Source organism: Stomoxys calcitrans, chromosome 4 (assembly GCF_963082655.1).
Source record: "Stomoxys calcitrans chromosome 4, idStoCalc2.1, whole genome shotgun sequence".
Lineage (NCBI taxonomy): Eukaryota > Metazoa > Arthropoda > Insecta > Diptera > Muscidae > Stomoxys > Stomoxys calcitrans.
The window spans coordinates 36,809,840-36,829,719 of NC_081555.1; the positions used below are offsets into that span (position 1 = coordinate 36,809,840).

A 19,880-nucleotide genomic window follows, 5' to 3' on the forward strand; every position below is an offset into this window, starting at 1 on the left:
TGGGAAATTAACGATAGTATCGATATTATCGATATTTATTATTAGCAATACCGAAAATATCGAATGTTGCAATTATCGATAGTTCTCCAGCTCTAAAGTGAAGATGTATATGTGAATGTACCGCAAAAAATCATTCTCAATCCAAGTAGGGAGGGTGTTTAAAATCCTTTGCGAGCTGAGTAACAAATTTACGCGCAGTCAAACTTTTTGTTTAATTATAGAACAACAATTTATTTATTTTAACTAAGGCTTAAACTTAATGACTACTTAATATAGTAACATTTATATATATATACATACATACATATATGTATATATAAAATTTATTTCTTGGAAATAATAACATCACAATTTTATCACATAATTGTATAAATGTAGGCAATTTCGTTGTTTTCATTTATGCCAATCGGATTTTTCACTTTTCTCCATCATGGCTTCAATTTCTGCGAGTTTGGTATCTTTGGTAATGGCGCTAGATGATTTCTCCACTCGTTCCATGCTGGAGCGACAAAAGATTTTCCTTATCACATAGATCACCAGCAATGGCAATGGCGTGACCATTGAACTTGCCACCGGTACAGCACTGGTCATATCAGCCTGGGGTTGTGGCAAGGCAAAGTTTAACATGAAAATTGCAATACCGGTATTTTGTATGCCCGTCTCAATGGCAATGGTTAAGGCGTCACGTGGCGATTGTCGACAAATGATGGCCATCAACCAACCGATTACATAGCCTATCCATGGCAATGCACTGCTGGCAATTAAAATCTAAAATGGAAGGGAAAGAGAATAACAATTTTTTTATTAAACATGGGTTTTCAGGTTAATAATATTAATTGATAAATTATGAAAGAAATAGAAAATACGAAAAAGATCTTAAAGTCTATGGAAGAATAATGCAATTGAGACTAGAGCTGGAAAACTATCGATAATCGTAACATTTGATATTTTATCAAATACTATCGTTAATATTCCATCACTTATGTTTCAAACGAAAATGAGAAGTAAAAATCAGGAGATCGATTTATATAAAGGGTGATTTTTTTGTGGTTAGGATTTTCATGCATTAGTATTTGACAGATCACGTGGGATTTCAGACATGGTGTCAAAGAGAAAGATGCTCAGTATGCTTTGACATTTCATCATGAATAGACTTACTAACGAGCAACGCTTGCAAATCATTGAATTTTATTACCAAAATCAGTGTTCGGTTCGAAATGTGTTCATTCACCGTAACGTTGCGTCCAACAGCATCTTTGAAAAAATACGGTCCAATGATTCCACCAGCGTACAAACCACACCAAACAGTGCATTTTTCGGGATGCATGGGCAGTTCTTGAACGGCTTCTGGTTGCTCTTCACTCCAAATGCGGCAATTTTGCTTATTTACGTAGCCATTCAACCAGAAATGAGCCTCATCGCTGAACAAAATTTGTCAAAATTTGAACACATTTCGAACCGAACACTGATTTTGGTAATAAAATTCAATGATTTGCAAGCGTTGCTCGTTAGTAAGTCTATTCATGATGAAATGTCAAAGCATACTGAGCATCTTTTTCTTTGACACCATGTCTGAAATCCCACGTGATCTGTCAAATACTAATGCATGAAAATCCTAACCTCAAAAAAATCACCCTTTAGAAGCAAGATCAATGCACAGACCAAATAATACCGATAAAACCAAAAAAAAAAAAAAAATTGCGCCCTCTATAGGCGCAATGTATCTTAGGTGAAACATTCAGTGTCGGATAGATGAATTTTGTTTTCGAAGAAAATTAACTTTTGCGATAGTATCTATCGGAAAATATCAACCGATATTCAGTCAAAAAAATTAATATCGATGTAGCCATCGATATTTAGCCAGCTCTAATCCAGACGAATCTTTTATACCCATCACCATAAATTGTTATTTGCACATTGTTTTTCATGATTTCCCATTATACGTATGGAAGTTATATCAGAACTCCACCCACTTAATACTTGATTGTAATTAATTAAGCTTTTTTTTTATACCCTACACCACTACGGTGGTACAGGATATTATAACTTTGTGCATTTGTTTTCAACTCTAGGAAGGAGATAAGTATACCGAACGGCTTTGAATCACTTCTTGATTCGATTTAACTATGTCCTTCTGTCACATGTCACTTCTTTGGCCCAAGGACGTACGCTATTGATTTTGAACAAAATCGGTTCAGACTTAGATATAGCTTCCATATATATCTTTCATCCCATATGGATAGAGATGGGTTTCTACCGGGTAAATAACCAACGGTTGGGTATATATAGCAGCTATATCCAAATATGGTCCGATCTGGACGATATTCAACAAAAAGGGGTACCGGAACTCGCTGTGCCAAATTTCATCGAAATAGGATGAAAAATGCTCCATTTATAAGCTCATTACACCATAGCGGAAGATCGGTATATATGGCAGCTATATCCAAATATGGTCCGATCTGTACCACATTTGACAGGAATGGATAGGGGTCTACAAGAACACACTGTGCCAACTTTAATCGAATTCGGGTAATAAATGGATCTTTTATGGCCTCGATACCCCATATCGGAAGACCGGGTGGTCGGTCTGATCAAAAACGCACTTCACAGAAATGAAAGGGAATCTACCAGAACTCACTGTGCCAAATTTCATCGAAATCGGATGAAAAATTACCAATTTATTGCCTCAAGACTTTAAGTCTATATAGCGGCTATATATTGGGTTGCCCAAAAAGTAATTGCGGATTTTTTAAAAGAAAGTAAATGCGTTTTTAATAAAACTTAGAATGAACTTTAATCAAATATACTTTTTTACACTTTGTTTCTAAAGCAATCTAAAAATAACAGCTGATAACTGACAGAAGAAAGAATGCAATTACAGAGTCACAAGCCATTGAAAAAATTTGTCAACGCCGACTATATGAAAAATCCGCAATTTTTGGGCAACCCAATAAAACTACAATCCGATTTTATGAGATCAGAAGATCAGGTTTATATTCAAAGAATACGAAATCATAAAGTTTTTTTTTTTGACAAATGTTTTTATACCCAAGATGTCTGCAAAATTATAAATACCCAGCGTTTGGGTATAAATGGATACATACCCAATTTACCGGGTAAATACCTTTTGGGTATTTATCAATCGCCCTTTTCCAGATATGGCCTTTTAAGGCTGCAGAAGCCACAATTTTGGTCCGAACTTTTGCATGACGTCGTCATATGTGTGCAAAATTTCATCAACATTGGTCCAGAATTTCATAAGAATCGGCCCAGATTTAGATATAGCTCCCATATATATCTTTCAACCGATATGGCCGTTTTAGGCTGTAGTAGCTCAGCTCAATCAGACAACATTTGCCGAATCGGAAGATTGGCAGCTATATCAGTTTATTGACCAATTCGGACCATAATTGACACGACTGTTAAAAGTCATAACAGAACACTACGTGTAAAATTTCAGCTCAATCGGGCAATAATTGTGGTTTCTAGGGCCTCAAGAAGTCAAATCGGCAGATTGGTTTATATGGGAGCTCTGTCAGGTTAGGAACTGATTCGGACCATATTTGGCACTTTTGTTGGAAGTCATAACAAAACATTCCGTGAAAAATTTTAACCAAATCGGATAACAATTGTGGCTTCCAGGGGCACAAGAAGTCATACCAGGGGATCTATTTATATGGGAGCTATATCAGGTTATTGACCGATTCAGAGATTACATTGCACAATTGTTGGGAGCCGTAACAGAGGGCAACAATTGCGACTTCTAGGGGTTCATTAAGTCAAATTGGAAGATCGGTTTATATGGGAGCTATATCAGGTGGATCGCACTCGGCGCGATTATTGAAAGTTGTAACAGAAAACTGCGTGCAAAATTGCAGCTCAATCGGGCAATAATTGTGACATCTGGGGGTTCAAGACGTCAAATGGGGAAATCGGAATTATTAGCCGACTTGGACCGCACTTGGCATGATTTTTGGAAGTCGTAACAGAAAACTGCGTGCAAAATTGCTGCTCGATCGGGCAAAAATAGCGGCTTCTGGGTACTCATTTTACCCATCCTACCGTCTGTCTATAGTACGCCAACTTTCGAAGAAATATAACGCTAGGTGCTTGAAATTTTGCATGAATACTTCCTATTAGTGTAGATCGGTGGAGATTGCGAATGGGCTGTATCATTCCATATTTTGATATAGCTGCCATATAAACCGATCCTGGATTTTGACTTCTTAAGCCTCTAGGGGGCGCAATTCTTATCCATTTTGTCTGAAATTTAGTATGAGGTATTTTGTTATGACAACTCTGAGGGGTATGATCAAAATCGGTTCATAACCTTATGTAGCTCCCATATAAAACTATCTTTGATATTGACTTCTTGAGCCGCAAGAGGGCGCAGTTATTATACAATTTGGATGAAATTTTCCACGAAGTGGTATATATGTACTTCCAAGAACTGTGCCAAGTATGGTCAATAGACCTATCTCCTAATAATACTTTTTGCGGCACTAGAGGGCGCAATTCTTATCCGATTTGGTTGAAATTTTGTACAACGACTTCTTCTATAATCTAAACCAAACGTGTTAAACATGGTCCAAATCGGTTCATAACCTTATGTAGCTCCCTTATAAAACGATCTCGGTTCTTGATTCCTTGAGCCGCAAGAGGGCACAGTTTCATCAAATTCCAATGAAATTTTGCACGAAGAGGTTTATATATACTTCCAAGAACTGTGCCAAGTATGGTCAATAGACCTATCTCCTAATAATACTTTTTGAGGCACTAGAGGGCCCGATTCTTATCCGATTTGGTTGAAATTTTGTACAACGACCTCTTCTATAATCTAAACCATACGTGTTAAACATGGTTCAAATCGGTTCATAACCTCATATATAGCTCCCATATAGATCTGATCTCCTTATTATAGTTTTTGAGGAAGTAGAGGGCGCAATCTTATCCGATTTGGCTGACTTTTACTTTGGTCTCCAACAGCCAAACCAAGTAAGGCCCCAATCGGTTCATAACTTTGTACAGCTACAATATCATAGAAATTCTTATTTATTGTCTTTTGTTTGTCCATAAAGCGATATCGGTATATAAGTCTCGGCTCGGCCGAACTTTTTACTTGTTGTCTTCAACTTAACTAGTAATTGGCCTATTTATCTCTTTTGTTCTTGCCAATTGTTTTAATAACTAATAATATATGTTAAATAGTCTTTCTATTAAGTATAGTATGAATTTATATATGTGTCTGCCTTATCAAACACTTGTCGATAAAAGCACATCTGTCGTAAGCATGTAGAGTTATGTGAATTTAAGCAAACAAGCGTTTTCAGTATCGCAACTTCAAATTGTTACTTAAAATTTTTAAAATCAAGAAATCCTTATTAAAGTACTACTAAATACTAATATAATACTTTACCAGTACTTTCTGAGTCCTAGTGAATGACCAACCAAAACCTATACCACACAACTGGTGGACGCGTTTTGATGAGTGGTTAGGTCATCTTTGTCATGCACCATCGTACAGCCTGTTGTTTGTTGTTCTTATCATTAGGGGACAGATCCCAAACCTGCCACGGGATAGGTCCTCTTGTGATAGGCACCGTTCCCAGTTCTCATCCCCTTACTTGGAAGAAACCTATCACTTTTATAAGGGTTTGTCGCTCGAGGTGAAGAATTGTCACCATTCTAACACCGTAGGATAGGTCCTGGAGCAGTTCGAAAGGGTTGAGTATACTTTGCAAGTGTTTTTAAGGGAGATAACTTTAGTTAGCAATTAAATTTAATGGATAAGCAATTTTTAACAGACTTTTTAAAAAATAATTGTAGTAACTGTAGGATATGTCCTGTGAAAGGTGACTAATTCCCCAGTATAGGACCGGCATATTTGGGGAAGTTGACTACACGTTTCCCGTAGGGTAATAACAAACCGTAGGCTAACTTTTCACTGGGTAATATCTCTTCAAAAAACTCCAATTCCCCTCTATGGTTTTTTTCCCTGTCACCGTGGCAAATCTCTGCCTGCCGACGTCAACATGACCACCAAAAAATGTGACGCTGTTAATTTGTTTGGCTTGTAAGCAAATACTTTACTTCTACTATAGAATGAGAGCTATATACTCGTATAATAACTACTTCATTTTCCAATTGCTGGTAGCTAGTTTCGAGATGTCTGTCTCCATTTGCCCATGTTTCTCACCAGGATAACAAAAAGGTCTACGTTATCGTCAGCTTACCCCTGTTAATCACTCTTTTGATATCCAGCAAAACCTGTGACTTTACAGCCCTTAGTGTTATCGCCATAATAGCCATGTGACTACTCTTCAACACGTTCGGAAATGCAGGTCTCGTGTGAGCACCGTATCAATTCACCAGGTCTGTGACTTTACCTTCCTGGTTGTTATCATCCTAATAACCATTGAACCTTCACTTCGTTCACATGCACATCTCGTGGTAGTACGATACCAGTACACGCATTTCGTGATGACTCGTATCTTCACCTGAATCAATAATTATCAGGTATCCTGTTTGATTCCTCTTCACCTCGAATTCGTACTGTCACCTTGATTATTCGACGATATTGTTATCTACTCCTACCTTCAAAATATTCCCCATCATACTTAACCTCGTAGTAACAAGTGTTGGTTCTTACTTCAACCATACAAGGGCTATCCCAAAAGTAACCAACCTAACATATAGATGGCGGTAGTAATATGAAAACAAGTGAACGCTAGCTAAGTTCGGCTGATCCGAATCTTATATAATATTCACTATCGATCGCGTTTGTAAAGTTCTTTGCACGATTTCTCCTTACAGGCAGAAACTTATGGGAGGCCATAACAAGAAAAACCATGGAATCCTTATATTTGGATAAGAATTGGCCTCATACCTTACAGAGCTATTGGAAGTCATAGCAGGAGTTTTTGTGCGAAATTTCAATTGGTATTAGAATTGTGACCTAGAGAGGGTCAAGACTTCAAATAGGGAGATCTGTTTATATGGGAACTAATCAGGATATGGACCGATTCGAATCATTCTTAACACAGATGTTAGAAGTGATGAAAAAGCTCGTCGTACAAAATTTCTGCCAAATGAAATCAGAATTGCGCCCTCTAGAGGCTTAAGAAGTCAAATCGGAAGACCGGTTTATATGGGAGCTATATCAGCTTATGAACCGATTCAGATCATATTTGGCACAGATGTTAAAGACCATTAGAGAGCACTTCGTGTAAAATTCAAGCCAAATGGAATAAGAATTGCGCCCTCAAGAAGCTCAAGAAGTACTATCTGGAGATGGGTTTATATAGGAGCCATAAGTGTAGAAAGGCTAAGCACCCCACAAAATAGTTTTAGCCCCCACCCTCCGTATTTAAAAAACTACGTTCCTCTGTGATATGGAATCGGAAAAAAAATAACGGAACTTCTGCTGACCCATCTCGTATTATACTCTCAATGTCCAAAGATGTTGAGACCTACTTCTACCTTTAATGTATTTCCCCATAAATCATAAATCCCCTTACCGCTATTGCTACCTCATACTTCATCAGTAAGCCTATTGAACTTTGTCGCCCTGGTAGCAATTTAAGCAAGTTCACAATTGCAGGTCTCGTACCGTTTACACATGTCAGACCTGTTCGCGAATTCCCAGCATGCTGGGATCTTGTAGAATGTAATGATCGGTCAGACTTTATAAGAGATCAGATCTATTATATAGACTGTAATACCCATTCTATGCCCTAGCTTCGAGCCATAACCGTAATCCCTACTAGCATAGATCAGATGGAGGAAGCTTTAATAATTGTCGCAGTTAAGGCAAATTTGCCCATGAACATTCCTTTAAGAAACAGGGCACTCTTCTCACATATCTATGGCTACTATCCGATTTAAGTTAAAGCTCAATAATATTTCCAACAATTTTCAACTATTGGAACTATTTCCTTTCTTATTGACTTAGCTCAAGCAACCTATACCAACCGCATTTACAGACCCTTAACCGTTTCTTTAACAGTACACATTAATTAATTTTAACACCCTCGACCATAGATTGTGGCATACTTTCGATGGAGTAAAGCTAGGCGCTTGAAATTTTGCACAAATACTTCCTATTAGTTGGAGGCCAACGTGGCGCATAGGTAAGCATGTCCGCCTATGACGCTAAGTGCATTGGTTTGAATCCTGGCGAGAACATCAGAGACAATTTCCATCGGTGGTTATCCCCTGCTAATGCTGGCGAGACTTGTGAGGAAATATGTCATTTGAAAAAAATGGTATGGCAGCCATGAAAACACTTCTCCCCAAAGAGGTGTCGGACTGCAAAGGAGACCCCTTATCAATGAGCTTAAAACTTGAATCGGATAGCACTCAATGATAAGGGAGAAGTTTGCCCCTGTTCCTGAATGGAATGTTCATGGGCAACTTTGCAAATTTTACTTCCTATTAGTGTTGGTCGATTGAGATTGTAAATGGGCCATATCAGTCCATGTTTTGATATACCTGCCATATAAACCGATCTCGGATCTTGGCTGAAATTTTGTACTATGACGTTACCTATGACATTCAATCTGGTATAGCTCCCATATAAACCGATCTCCAGATTATACTTTTTGAGCCACTAGAGACCGCAATTCTTATCCTATTTGGCTGAAATTTTGCACAATAACTTCTCCAGGTTTGACCTGAATCAGTCGAAAACCTGATATAGGTCCCATATATACGGATCTCCCGATTGCTCCTAGATGGCGCAGTTCTTGTTTGATTTGGTTAAAATTTTGCAGAACGATTTCTCAGATGACCGCAATTCTTACCCTATTTGGCTGAAATTTTGCACAATAACTTCTCCTATGACAAAAACGTGCCAGGTTTGACCTGAATCAGTCAAAAACCTGATATAGGTCCCATATAAACGGATATCCCGATTATATTTCTTGAGCCCCTAGATGGCGCAGTTCATGTCTGATTTGGTTGCAATTTTGTGCAACGACTTCTTGCAAGACCTTCAACATATGTGCCAAGTATGGTTCGAATCAGTGGAGAGTAAATATTGGGCGCCCCGGTAGCCGAGTTGGTAGCGTGCTTGGATTACCAGTGTAGGGGTCGTGGGTTCGATTCCCGCCAAAGCCTTGACCTCGCTACTTGGTATCACAATGAACTTAAAATTGTCTAAGTGAGTCTGTAAAGGACTGCCACTCTTACCTAACCTAACCTGCTTGCTTAATTATAACTGTTTTTTTGTTGCAAGAAAAGCTAGATCCATTCCCGGTCCCCAATCGACTTGGAATTATTTACTGAATTCACTTTGTCATCTGTCTGTCAGTCCATAAAATTTTATGATCAAGGTACAAGTTTTATGTTTCTTCAGATTGTCATTAAATGTTTCATTCCACTTTTTTACCCAGCGGTAAACGCTATTGATTTAGGTTTCGTTTGCTTAAATATCCAAATTGTGGCCTTCCGTCTGTCTGTCGATAGCACGCAAACTTTCAAGCACTTGAATTTTTCCACAAATACTCCTTACGGATGTAGGTCGGTTGGGATAGTGAATGAGCCAAATCGAACCATATTTATATAGAGCTCCCATATAAACCTATCTCCGATGTGACTTCTAAAGACCCTTGAGGGAGCAATTTTTATTCGATTTGGCTGAACTGACAATGACTTTCAACAATTCTTCCAAGTATGGTCGAAATCAGTCTAGAACCCAATTACCCAATTTGACTTCTTGAGCCTCTAGAGGGCGCAATTCTTAAACAATTTGCGCAATAGCTTTTGTGTAAGACTTCTAATAACTGTGCAGTATATGAACCAAATCTGTCTATAACCTTATATATCCCCCACACAAAAACATCTTTCGTTTAGACTTCATGATCACCCAGAGAGCGCCATTGTTAACCAATATGGCTGAAGTTTTGCACAATGACTTCTATTGTGACTTTCAATAACTCTGCCAGGTAGTGAGCAATGACTTCTGTTTGGACTTTCAACAATTCTTCCAAGTGTGGGCAAAATCCGCTTATAATCTGATATAGCACCCACATAAACCTATCTTCTGAATTTGGCCTCTAGAGGGCGCAATTCTTAACCAATTTGGTTGAACAATGATTTCTTTTATGTCTTTCTTCAACAACTCTTCCAAGAATATGGTCAAAATCGGTCTATAACCTGATATGGCTCCCATATAAAAACCGATCTCCTGATTTTACTTCTTGAGCCTTTAGAGGATAAAATTGTTAACCAATTTGGCCTCTAGAGGGCGCAATTCTTAACCCATTTGGTTGAACAATGATTTATTTTATGTCTTTCTTCAACAACTCTTCCAAGTAAGGTCAAAATCGGTCTGCAACCTGATATAGCTCCCATATAAAAACCGATCTTCTGATTTTACTTCTTGAGCCTTTAGAGGATAAAATTTTTACCAATTTGGCCTCTAGAGGGCGCAATTCTTAACTAATTTGGATGAGCAATGATTTCTGTTATGTCTTTCTTCAACAACTCTTCCAAGAATATGGTCAAAATCGGTCTATAACCTGATATGGCTCCCATATAAAAACCTATCTTCGGATTTTACTTCTTGAGCCTTTAGAGGATAAAATTGTTAACCAATTTGGTCTCTAGAGGGCGCAATTCTTAGCCAATTTGGTTGAACAATGATTTATTTTATGCCTTTCTTCAACAACTCTTCCAAGAATATGGTCAAAATCGGTCTGCAACCTGATATAGCTTCCATATAAAAACCGATCTTCTGATTTTACATCTTGAGCCTCTAGAGGCCAACATTTTTAACCAATTTGGCAAAAATTTTGCACATAGTTTTTTTTGTTATATTGTCCAACATTCACGGCAAGTATGGTCCTTAGCGGTCTACATTCATGGTGGTCCCGGTGGAACCTAACACATTCTTACTAGGTTAATACTTTAAACTTACCTTCCATGAGAACAATTTGAACATGTAGGAATTAACAGTAAATGCAAACACCATAATTATCAGAATAAATCCAAAGGCGAAGGGTTTTAACAGCTTAGACATTTTCTTGGCCATATTGGGATAATATTTCTGCATAGCAATGCCAATACTCAGCGGGATGACCAATGAGAAGGACATGGTGGCAATGGTCTTATAAGGCACCACCAAATTACCATCCTTGAAGATTAAGGCTCCCAAGGTGAATATCCACAAGGGCATCATGCCAAAGGCAGCCAAATTACTTATGGCCGTCATGGTTATGGACAAATTCAAATTTCCATTAAGAACCACAGTGAATATATTTGAAGCACCACCACCTGGTGTAGAGCCGGTAAAGAATAGACCCAGACGCAATTCAATCATATCGCGAAACAGCAAATAGCCTATGAAAAAACTCAATACAGGCATAACCACAAACTGGCCCAAAAATCCAATAAGAGGTCCAATTGGTCGAATAAGTATCTGCTTGAGGGCATCCAACTCTAGCACAGCTCCAAAGTTTGTATACAAGGCCATGACGAAAATTCCCACTAGAATTTGAAATACATAATCCATGGTGCCAATTTTACGTAAAACAATGAGTTGCAGCTTTTCCAAGGCCACTTCTGGCTGCTGTTGAGGTCTGCGCAGTTCCACATATATGGGACTGTGGCCAATAAATAAACCCTCGGCGGTGAAATTTCCATGCCATGTGGTGTCTCCAGGCTTAATATCTTTGGATTTTATAACATTTTGTGTTAGCAACACTACTTCATTATCCTCGGCTAGAATGTGAAATTCATAGTCAGATCCCCAGGCTGGGTCTATATCCGTGATTGTTAGCTGAATAATGCTAATATCGGTCATGGACATGTTTAATTTCTTTTCTGAGAAACTAACCGACCATGCTGGGCCACTGACAAAGTCATCCAGTGTAAACAGAACTTCATCCTCGAGGGGGGAGGTTCCATTTATAATACTTTGTGTATGGGATAAGTCTAACAATTGGGTAATTAATACACACAGAACTAAAAGTTTTTTGAGGGAATTCATTTCTTAGTTGTGCTGTGGTATTTTTTGTACACTGTTGTTTAATTTCGAACTTATTCGAGTTGTGTTTTTGTTTTTTGTTCACTAAAGGACTTTATCCTTTTCAAGCTTGGATGTCTATCCGCCCGTTCATCCAACTCTTAATTTGATTTATGTTCTCCAATATCAATTTTTTAGTTATTTTTTCTTAATATTTCAATTATTTGACGAGTATATTTTTGGGCTCTTTCGTTGCCGCAACTGTGGACAACTTCTTGATAATCGTGGTATTTAAACGAAAATTTTCTGATATGATCTTTATTTTTGGCAGCACGCTTTTTATTGTACTCGATCGCAGTCTATTTGCTGATATGCATGGAAATTTATCATTACCGAACTGATACGAAAGGTTATAAACTTAAAAGGAAAATATTGGCCTAACCTACACCATTTCCTGCGAAATTAAGATGTAGTTGGAATTTACAATGAAACATGAGAAATAATTTTTTATCAGTCTATATGAAATTTGGCAAAAGAAAATTTGGTTTAATTTAAAGATTCTCCTAGGTTCAGGTAGGGTAATGCGAAAATTAGCACATTAAGGCTCGGCTGAGACGAGTCTTTTTATACCCTACACCACTACTGTGGTACAGGGTATTATAACTTAGTGAATTAGTTTGTAACACCCAGAAGGAAGAGAGATGGACCCATTGATAAGTATACCAATCGACTCAGAATCACTTTCTGATTCGATTTAGCCATGTCCGTCTGTCTGTCTGTCTGTCCGTCCATCTGTCTGTCCGTCTGTCCATGTTAATTTGTGTACAAAGTACAGGTCGCAGTTTTCATCCGATCGTCTTCAAATTTGGTATGGGCATGTTTTTCGGCCTAGAGACAAAGCCTATTGAAATTGGAAAAAATCGGTTCAGATTTGGATATAGCTCTCATATATATGTTCGTCCGAATTGCAGTAATACTGCAATAAAATGGTCATTTGTTAACCGATTCTTTTGAAATTTGTTAGGAAGGATTTTCTTATGACATCCCGACATTCATAGAAATCGGTTCAGATTTGGACATAGCTCCCATGTATATATTAATTTGTGTACAAAGTACAGGTCGCAGTTTTCATCCGATCGTCCTATTGAAATTGGAAAAAATCGGTTCAGATTTGGATATAGCTCTCATATATATGGTCATTTGTTAACTGATTATTTTGAAATTTGTTAAGAAGAATTTTCTCTTGACTCTTGACTTTTATTGGTGAATTTCACGGAAATCGGTTCATATTTGGATATAGCTCTCATATATATATCGCCCGATTTTTACTCCTAGAGCCACTGCAAGCGCATTTATTGACCAATCTTCCCAAAAATTCGTACAACACTTTCTTCAATGACTGTGACAATATCTGAGAAGTTTGCTCGAAATCGGTTCAGTTTTAGATATAGCTCCCATATATATGTTCGTCCGATTTGCAGTAATATTGCAATAAAATGGTCTTTCTCTCGACATTCGGCAGGAAGGATTTTCTTATGACTCTCGATATTACTGGCGAATCTCATAGAAATCGGCTTAGATTTAGATATAGCTGTCATATATGTATTGCGTTGCCCAAAAAGTAATTGCGGATTTTTCATATAGTCGGCGTTGACAAATTTTTTCACAGCTTGTGACTCTGTAATTGCATTCTTTCTTCTGTCAGTTATCAGCTGTTACTTTTAGCTTGCTTTAGAAAATAAGTGTAAAAAAAGTATATTTGATTAAAGTTCATTCTAAGTCTTATTAAAAATGCATTTACTTTCTTTTAAAAAATCCGCAATTACTTTTTGGGCAACCACATATATCGCCAGATTTTGACCCCAAGAGCCGCTGCAAGCGCATTATTTGACCAATCTTCCCAAACGCTTTCCTCGACGACTACCACATTATCTGAGAAGTTTGCTTGAAATCGGTTCAGAATTAGATATAAAGGGTGATTTTTTTGAGGTTAGGATTTTCATGCATTAGTATTTGACAGATCACGTGGGATTTCAGACATGGTGTCAAAGAGAAAGATGCTCAGTATGCTTTGACATTTCATCATGAATAGACTTACTAACGAGCAACGCTTGCAAATCATTGAATTTTATTACCAAAATCAGTGTTCGGTTCGAAATGTGTTCATTCACCGTAACGTTGCGTCCAACAGCATCTTTGAAAAAATACGGTCCAATGATTCCACCAGCGTACAAACCACACCAAACAGTGAATTTTTCGGGATGCATGGGCAGTTCTTGAACGGCTTCTGGTTGCTCTTCACTCCAAATGCGGCAATTTTGCTTATTTACGTAGCCATTCAACCAGAAATGAGCCTCATCGCTGAACAAAATTTGTCAAAATTTGAACACATTTCGAACCGAACACTGATTTTGGTAATAAAATTCAATGATTTGCAAGCGTTGCTCGTTAGTAAGTCTATTCATGATGAAATGTCAAAGCATACTGAGCATCTTTCTCTTTGACACCATGTCTGAAATCCCACGTGATCTGTCAAATACTAATGCATGAAAATCCTAACCTCAAAAAAATCACCCTTTAGCTCCCATATATATGTTCGTCAGATTTTGGGTCTTTTGCAAAAATGTTGTCATTTGTCAACCGTAGTTATTACTGTTTGACATATATATTTGATCGCCGAGGTCCATCAAAATTGGTTCAGAATTGGTAATAGCTCCTACATTGTACTCATAGGGTAGGTGTAGCACCGCCCGACTTTTGCCCTTCCTTATTGGTTATTTTCTATGTTTGGAAAATAATGGCTTCCAGTAGGTGTTCAAGATGTGAAATCGAGAGATCTACAATATTTATATAGAAGCTACTTTAGGTTATGGACCAAATTGGTATAGATATTGGAGATCATAAATGAAGTCATTGAGCACAATTTCAGACAAATCGGCTATTAAATTCGACCCCATAGAGGCTCAAGAAGTATAATCAGGAGATCGGTTTATATGGAAGCTACTAGGTCACCCGGGACCGCTCCGCTGCGCCTTCTTTTACTTTATATGGAACAAAAGTTTCGTTGGAATATTTATTTTCGACAATTAACGATCTTTTAGTGAAATACCACGCTAACTTGACTAACAGTTTTACAATATAAGTGCCTTTGTCTGAATCCCATATGATCTTTATTGGTCTACGAATTTAAGTTTGGATGTAAGGTGTACTCCATTCTTAAAATACTTCAAATTTCAGATCGATATTCTCATGATGTCTGATTTAGTGGTGTTTTCGGGGGAGAGGTAGTCCCCCTGATACTTGGCCCTGAAAAAAATATCAGCATCGTGCTCTTCTCTAAAATACCATTTATTTAAACCCCATATTGCCATTGGCTTAAGAGGAGTTTACAGGATGAGGCGTCCCCCAAACACATGGCCCCAAAATAGGTTATCAAATTCGTTTTGTAATCTTAAATACCTTTCATTTGAACCACATATTGGCATGGTCGAAAAATTTTAACCCTTTGGGGAAGGGGTGATGCCCTAAATACATGGTTCTACATTTGGATATCAAATTCGTATTCTACTCCCAAATACCTTTATTTGAGCCCCATATTGCGATGGTCACTAAAAACTTGCTGTTTGTGGGGTATTTTGGGAAAGGGGTAGACCCCCAGAAAATTGGTCCCGAAAATGGGTATCAATCTTGCTCTATCCCCCAAAACCTTTCATTTAAGCTCCACATTGACATGGTCGGTAAATATGACCGATTTAGGATTGTTTTGGGGATTGGGGTGGTTCCCCAAACACTAAGCCCGGAAAATATATCAGCAACGTGCTCTATTCTCATATATAATTTATTTTTACCCCATATTGCCATTGCCTTCAAATTGGGTATCAAATTCGTTTTCTAATTTCATTTAAACTCCTTATTGCAAAAGTCAGCAAATATATCCAGTTTGGGGTATTGGCCCTAAAAACTATGAATATTTAGTTCCACTCTCTTTAGGACCCAAATTGTCTTGGTGAGCAAATACGTCCTATTTGGAGGTTGATATGGTGGTGGGACGTCCGCTAGACAATTGGCCCCTAATGTTAATATCAGATACGTGGTCTACTCCCACATACCTTTAAGTTGAGCCCCATATTTCCATAGTCGGCAAACATGACCGGCTTGGGGGGTGTTTTGGGGGATGGGCGACCACTCAGTGAGTTGGCCTTGAAAATATATATCGGATTCGTGTTCTACTTTAAAAACCCTCTTATTTGAGCCTCATATTGCAATAGTCAGCAAATACTTCCAATTTGGGTGGTATTGTGGGGGTAGGGTGGCACCATAGACACTTTTCCCGAATATTGATATCAGATTCGTGCTTTACTTCCAAAGACCATTCATTTGCGCCCCATATTTCTATGTTCGTAAATTTGTCCCCTTGTCCCCAAACACCTTGTCCCATATTTAGATATCAGATTCGAATTCTACACTCAAATACCTTTTATTTAAGCCCCATATTCCCATGGTCAGTAAATAAGTCCTGTTTGGGGGGTGTTTTGGGGAAGGGGTGGACCCCCAGAAACGTGGCTCCACATTTGGATAATAGATTCATATTCTACTCGCAAATACCTTTCATTTGAGTCCCATATTGCCATGGTCGGTATATATGTCCGATTTAGGGGTGTTTTGTGGGTTGGGGTGGTCCCCCTAGCAGTTGGTTCGACAAATGGATATCAGATACGTTTTCTTATCCTCAATACCTTTCATTTGAGTCCCATATTGTCGTAATTGGTTTAAATATATGTTTGGTAGGTTTTAGGGTGGGGCAGCCCCCCTAGGTACCCCATCTGAAATTTGGATACCAAATTTTTATTATTATTATTTTTAGGGTACTATATGAGGGCACACAAAATTTCGCTTAAATCGCACCACCCATCTCCGAGATCTGACGTTTCTGAATATTAAGGTAAGGGGATATCAACAAATGAAGTACCCTATTTTCACCACGGGATCATTATACAGCATGTGGGAAAATTTCAAGAAAATCGGTTAAGCCGTTTCTGAGTCTATAAGGAACACATAAACAAACAAACACAAATTGATTTTTATATATAAGATATCAGGCCTTAGACTGACTCGGACCATACTTGGTACAGCTATTGGAGTTCATAGAAAAGGTCATCGTGCTCATTTGTGCTCAAGCAGCGTAATCAGGAGATTGGTTTATATTGGAGCTATATCTTAACATGGACCGGTTCGGCTCATTTGCAATCCTATAGGATCTATATCAATTAGAAGTGTATGTGCAAAACTTCGAATGGCTAGCTTTACTGTTTTTATACCCTCCAGCATAGGATGGGGGTAGACTAATTTCGTCATTCTGTTTGTAACTACTCGAAATATTCGTCTGAGACCCCATAAAGTTAGTGTTTGAAATTTTGCACAACTACTTCTTATTAGAGTAGGTCAGTTAGGATTGTAAATGGGCCATATCGGTCCATGTTTTGATATAGCTGCCATATAAACCGATCTTGGGTCTTGACTTCTTGAGCCTCTAGAGGGCGGAATTCTTATCCGATTGGAATGAAATTTCTCACGACGTGTTTCGTTATGATATCCAACAAATGTGATATAGCTGCCATATAAACCGATCTTGGGTCCAAATCGCTTTATAACCTGACATGGCTCCCATATAAACCGATTTCCCATTTTGTCTTCTTAAGTTCTTACAAGCCGCAATTTTTGTTCGATTTAACTGAAATTTTGCATGCAGTGTTCTGTTACGATTGCCAACAACTGTGCCAAGTTCGGTCTAAATCAATCATTAACCTTATATAGCTCCCATATTAACTGGTCTCTCAATTATCCTTGTTCGGTTCCTAGAAGTTATAATTTTTTCTGGTTTGACAAAAGTTTGGTATGTAGAATAAGATTATGCCCTTCAACTGAATTTATTTTGTATCAATTTTTAGCAGAATCAATGGTGGTGAGTTCCCAAGATTCGGCCCGGCCGAACTTAGCACTTTTTTACTTTTTTGATTTAAGACAGGGTACACTTAAGGCCCGATAAAAAAAAATTATTTCTCTGTCTCAATGTCAACTATTTATTATTTACGAAATTTAAGAATCTAATTGAAGATAGACCATTATTTTAGCTGGTTATGGTCAGCTTCACTGTTTATTTGTCCAAATATCTTATCAACTGTTTTTTGTCACTGCAACGCAATCATTAGTATGAAAACGGTCAAAAACAAAACAAAAAAACACGCAAGTCATTTTAAAACAGTTGACTTCCTCAATTTTAGACCAAGTTCGTCGTATCCTTATCATTTTTTTTATTAAATTTGTTCGGAAATTTAGTTGAGAACTACGTTATCGCCTAAATTACTTTAGTTCTAAAGTGGCCGATATATATTTTTGCTCTTCACCGTCGGATTTTGCCGCCAATAAACGAATTGTAGTGCAAACGCTTTAAGCAATCCCGTGCAACTAACGGCTTGTTAATGCAATAAATTGTTAGGCAAATCGAATGATTGCCCGTGGAATTGATAAATGTACAAAATATGACAATTCATAATTGTTTCAAGTGAATAGTTTTTTGTTGTCAATTAAAAGTTCCTTTTCAATGACATTTGAGGGTAATAAGATGTGTGCACTCATCACACTTTAGAGCAGAAAGAAATGTGAAGAAATCCATCTAATGCCTTGTAATGTAAGTTCGGCCGGGTCGAATCTTATATACCCTCATGGATCGCATCTGTCGAGTTCTTATTTCAAAGAATAATGGATAAGAATTGTTATGCTATTGGAGCTATATCAAGTTATAATCCAATTCAGACCATAAATGAATGCTGAACATTCTAGAAGTCATTGTGTAATATTTCAGTTCATTCCGATAAGAATTGCGCCTTGTAGGGGCTCAAGAAGCAAAATCGGGAGATCGATTTATATGGGAACTGTATCAAGCTATTGATCGATTCAGACCATATTAAACAAGTATGTTGAAGGTCATGGGAGAAGGCGTTGTACAAAATTTCATCCAAATCGGATGAGAATTGCGCCCTCTAATGTCTCAAGAAGCCAAGATCCAAGATCGGTTTACATGCCAGCTATATCAGTTTGTGGACCGATTTAAACCATACTTACCACCATTGTTGGAAGTCATAACAAAACACTTTATGCAAAATTTCAGCCAAATCGGACGAGAATTGCGCCTTATAGTGGCTCAAGAAGTCAAGATCCAAGATCGGTTTATATGGCAGTTATGTCAGGTTATGGACCGATTTGAACCATACCTAGTGCAGTTATTGGAAATCGAAGCAAAGCACTTAATGCAAAATTTCAGCCAAATCGGATGAGAATTGCGCCTTTTAGTAGCTAAAGAAGTCAAGATCCAAGATCGGTTTATATGGCAGCTATATTTAGTTATGGGCCGATTTGAACCATACCTAGTGCCGTTGTTGGATATCGAAGCAAAACACTTCATGCAAAATTTCAGCCAAATCGGATAAGAATTGCGCCCTCTAGTGGCTCAAGAAGTCAAGATCCAAGATCGGTTTATATGGCAGCCATATAAGGTTATGGGCCGATTTAAACTATACAATTATTGGAAGTTATAGCAAAACACTTCATGCTCAATTTCAGCCAAATCGGATGCGAATTGCGCCCTCTAGTGGCAGCTATATCAGGTTATGGACCGATTTGTTAGAAGTCATAACAAAAGATCTTATCCCAAATTTTAGGCAAATCGGATAAGAATTGCACCCTCTAACGGCTCAAAAAGTCAAGATCCAAGATTGGTTTATATGGCAGCTATATCAGGTTGAGGACTGATTTAAACTAGTGGTTGGAAGTCATAGCAAAACCCTTCATGCTCAATTTCAGCCAAATCGGATGCAATTGCGCCCTCTAGTGGCAGTTATATCAGGTTATGGACCGA

At 37.9% G+C, this 19,880-nt stretch overlaps 2 protein-coding genes across 7 annotated transcripts in view; one reads left to right on the top strand and one right to left on the bottom strand.

Moving 5' to 3' along the window:
* LOC106085692 (NIF3-like protein 1) overlaps positions 1 to 19,880 on the top strand; it is a 48,075-nt gene that overhangs the window by 8,478 nt on the left and 19,717 nt on the right. The gene's annotated exons all lie outside the window — the stretch shown is intronic.
* LOC106085684 (hepatic sodium/bile acid cotransporter) lies at positions 319 to 18,433 on the bottom strand. 6 transcript variants are annotated; one of them, XM_013250032.2, is made up of 3 exons: positions 18,370 to 18,433; positions 10,919 to 12,331; positions 319 to 768 (listed from the first exon to the last, which is right to left on the bottom strand). In XM_013250032.2, the coding sequence occupies exons 2-3, from the start codon at positions 11,987 to 11,989 to the stop codon at positions 394 to 396; spliced, it is 1,446 nt and encodes a 481-aa protein (XP_013105486.2). In that variant the 5' UTR covers positions 11,990 to 12,331; positions 18,370 to 18,433; the 3' UTR covers positions 319 to 393. The 6 variants fall into 6 exon arrangements, with proteins under 6 accessions (XP_013105486.2, XP_013105487.2, XP_013105485.2 ...); XM_013250033.2 differs by having other exon boundaries at positions 10,919 to 12,324; positions 18,330 to 18,426; XM_013250031.2 differs by having other exon boundaries at positions 18,330 to 18,426.

Coding starts and splice junctions, on each gene's coding strand:
- LOC106085684 (XM_013250032.2), bottom strand. CDS start 11,989: ATGAATTCCCTCAAAAAACTTTTAGTTCTGTGTGTATTAATTACCCAA. Junction 769..10,918: donor TCAAATTGTTCTCATGGAAG/GTAAGTTTAAAG, acceptor CTTCCATTTTAG/ATTTTAATTGCCAGCAGTGC.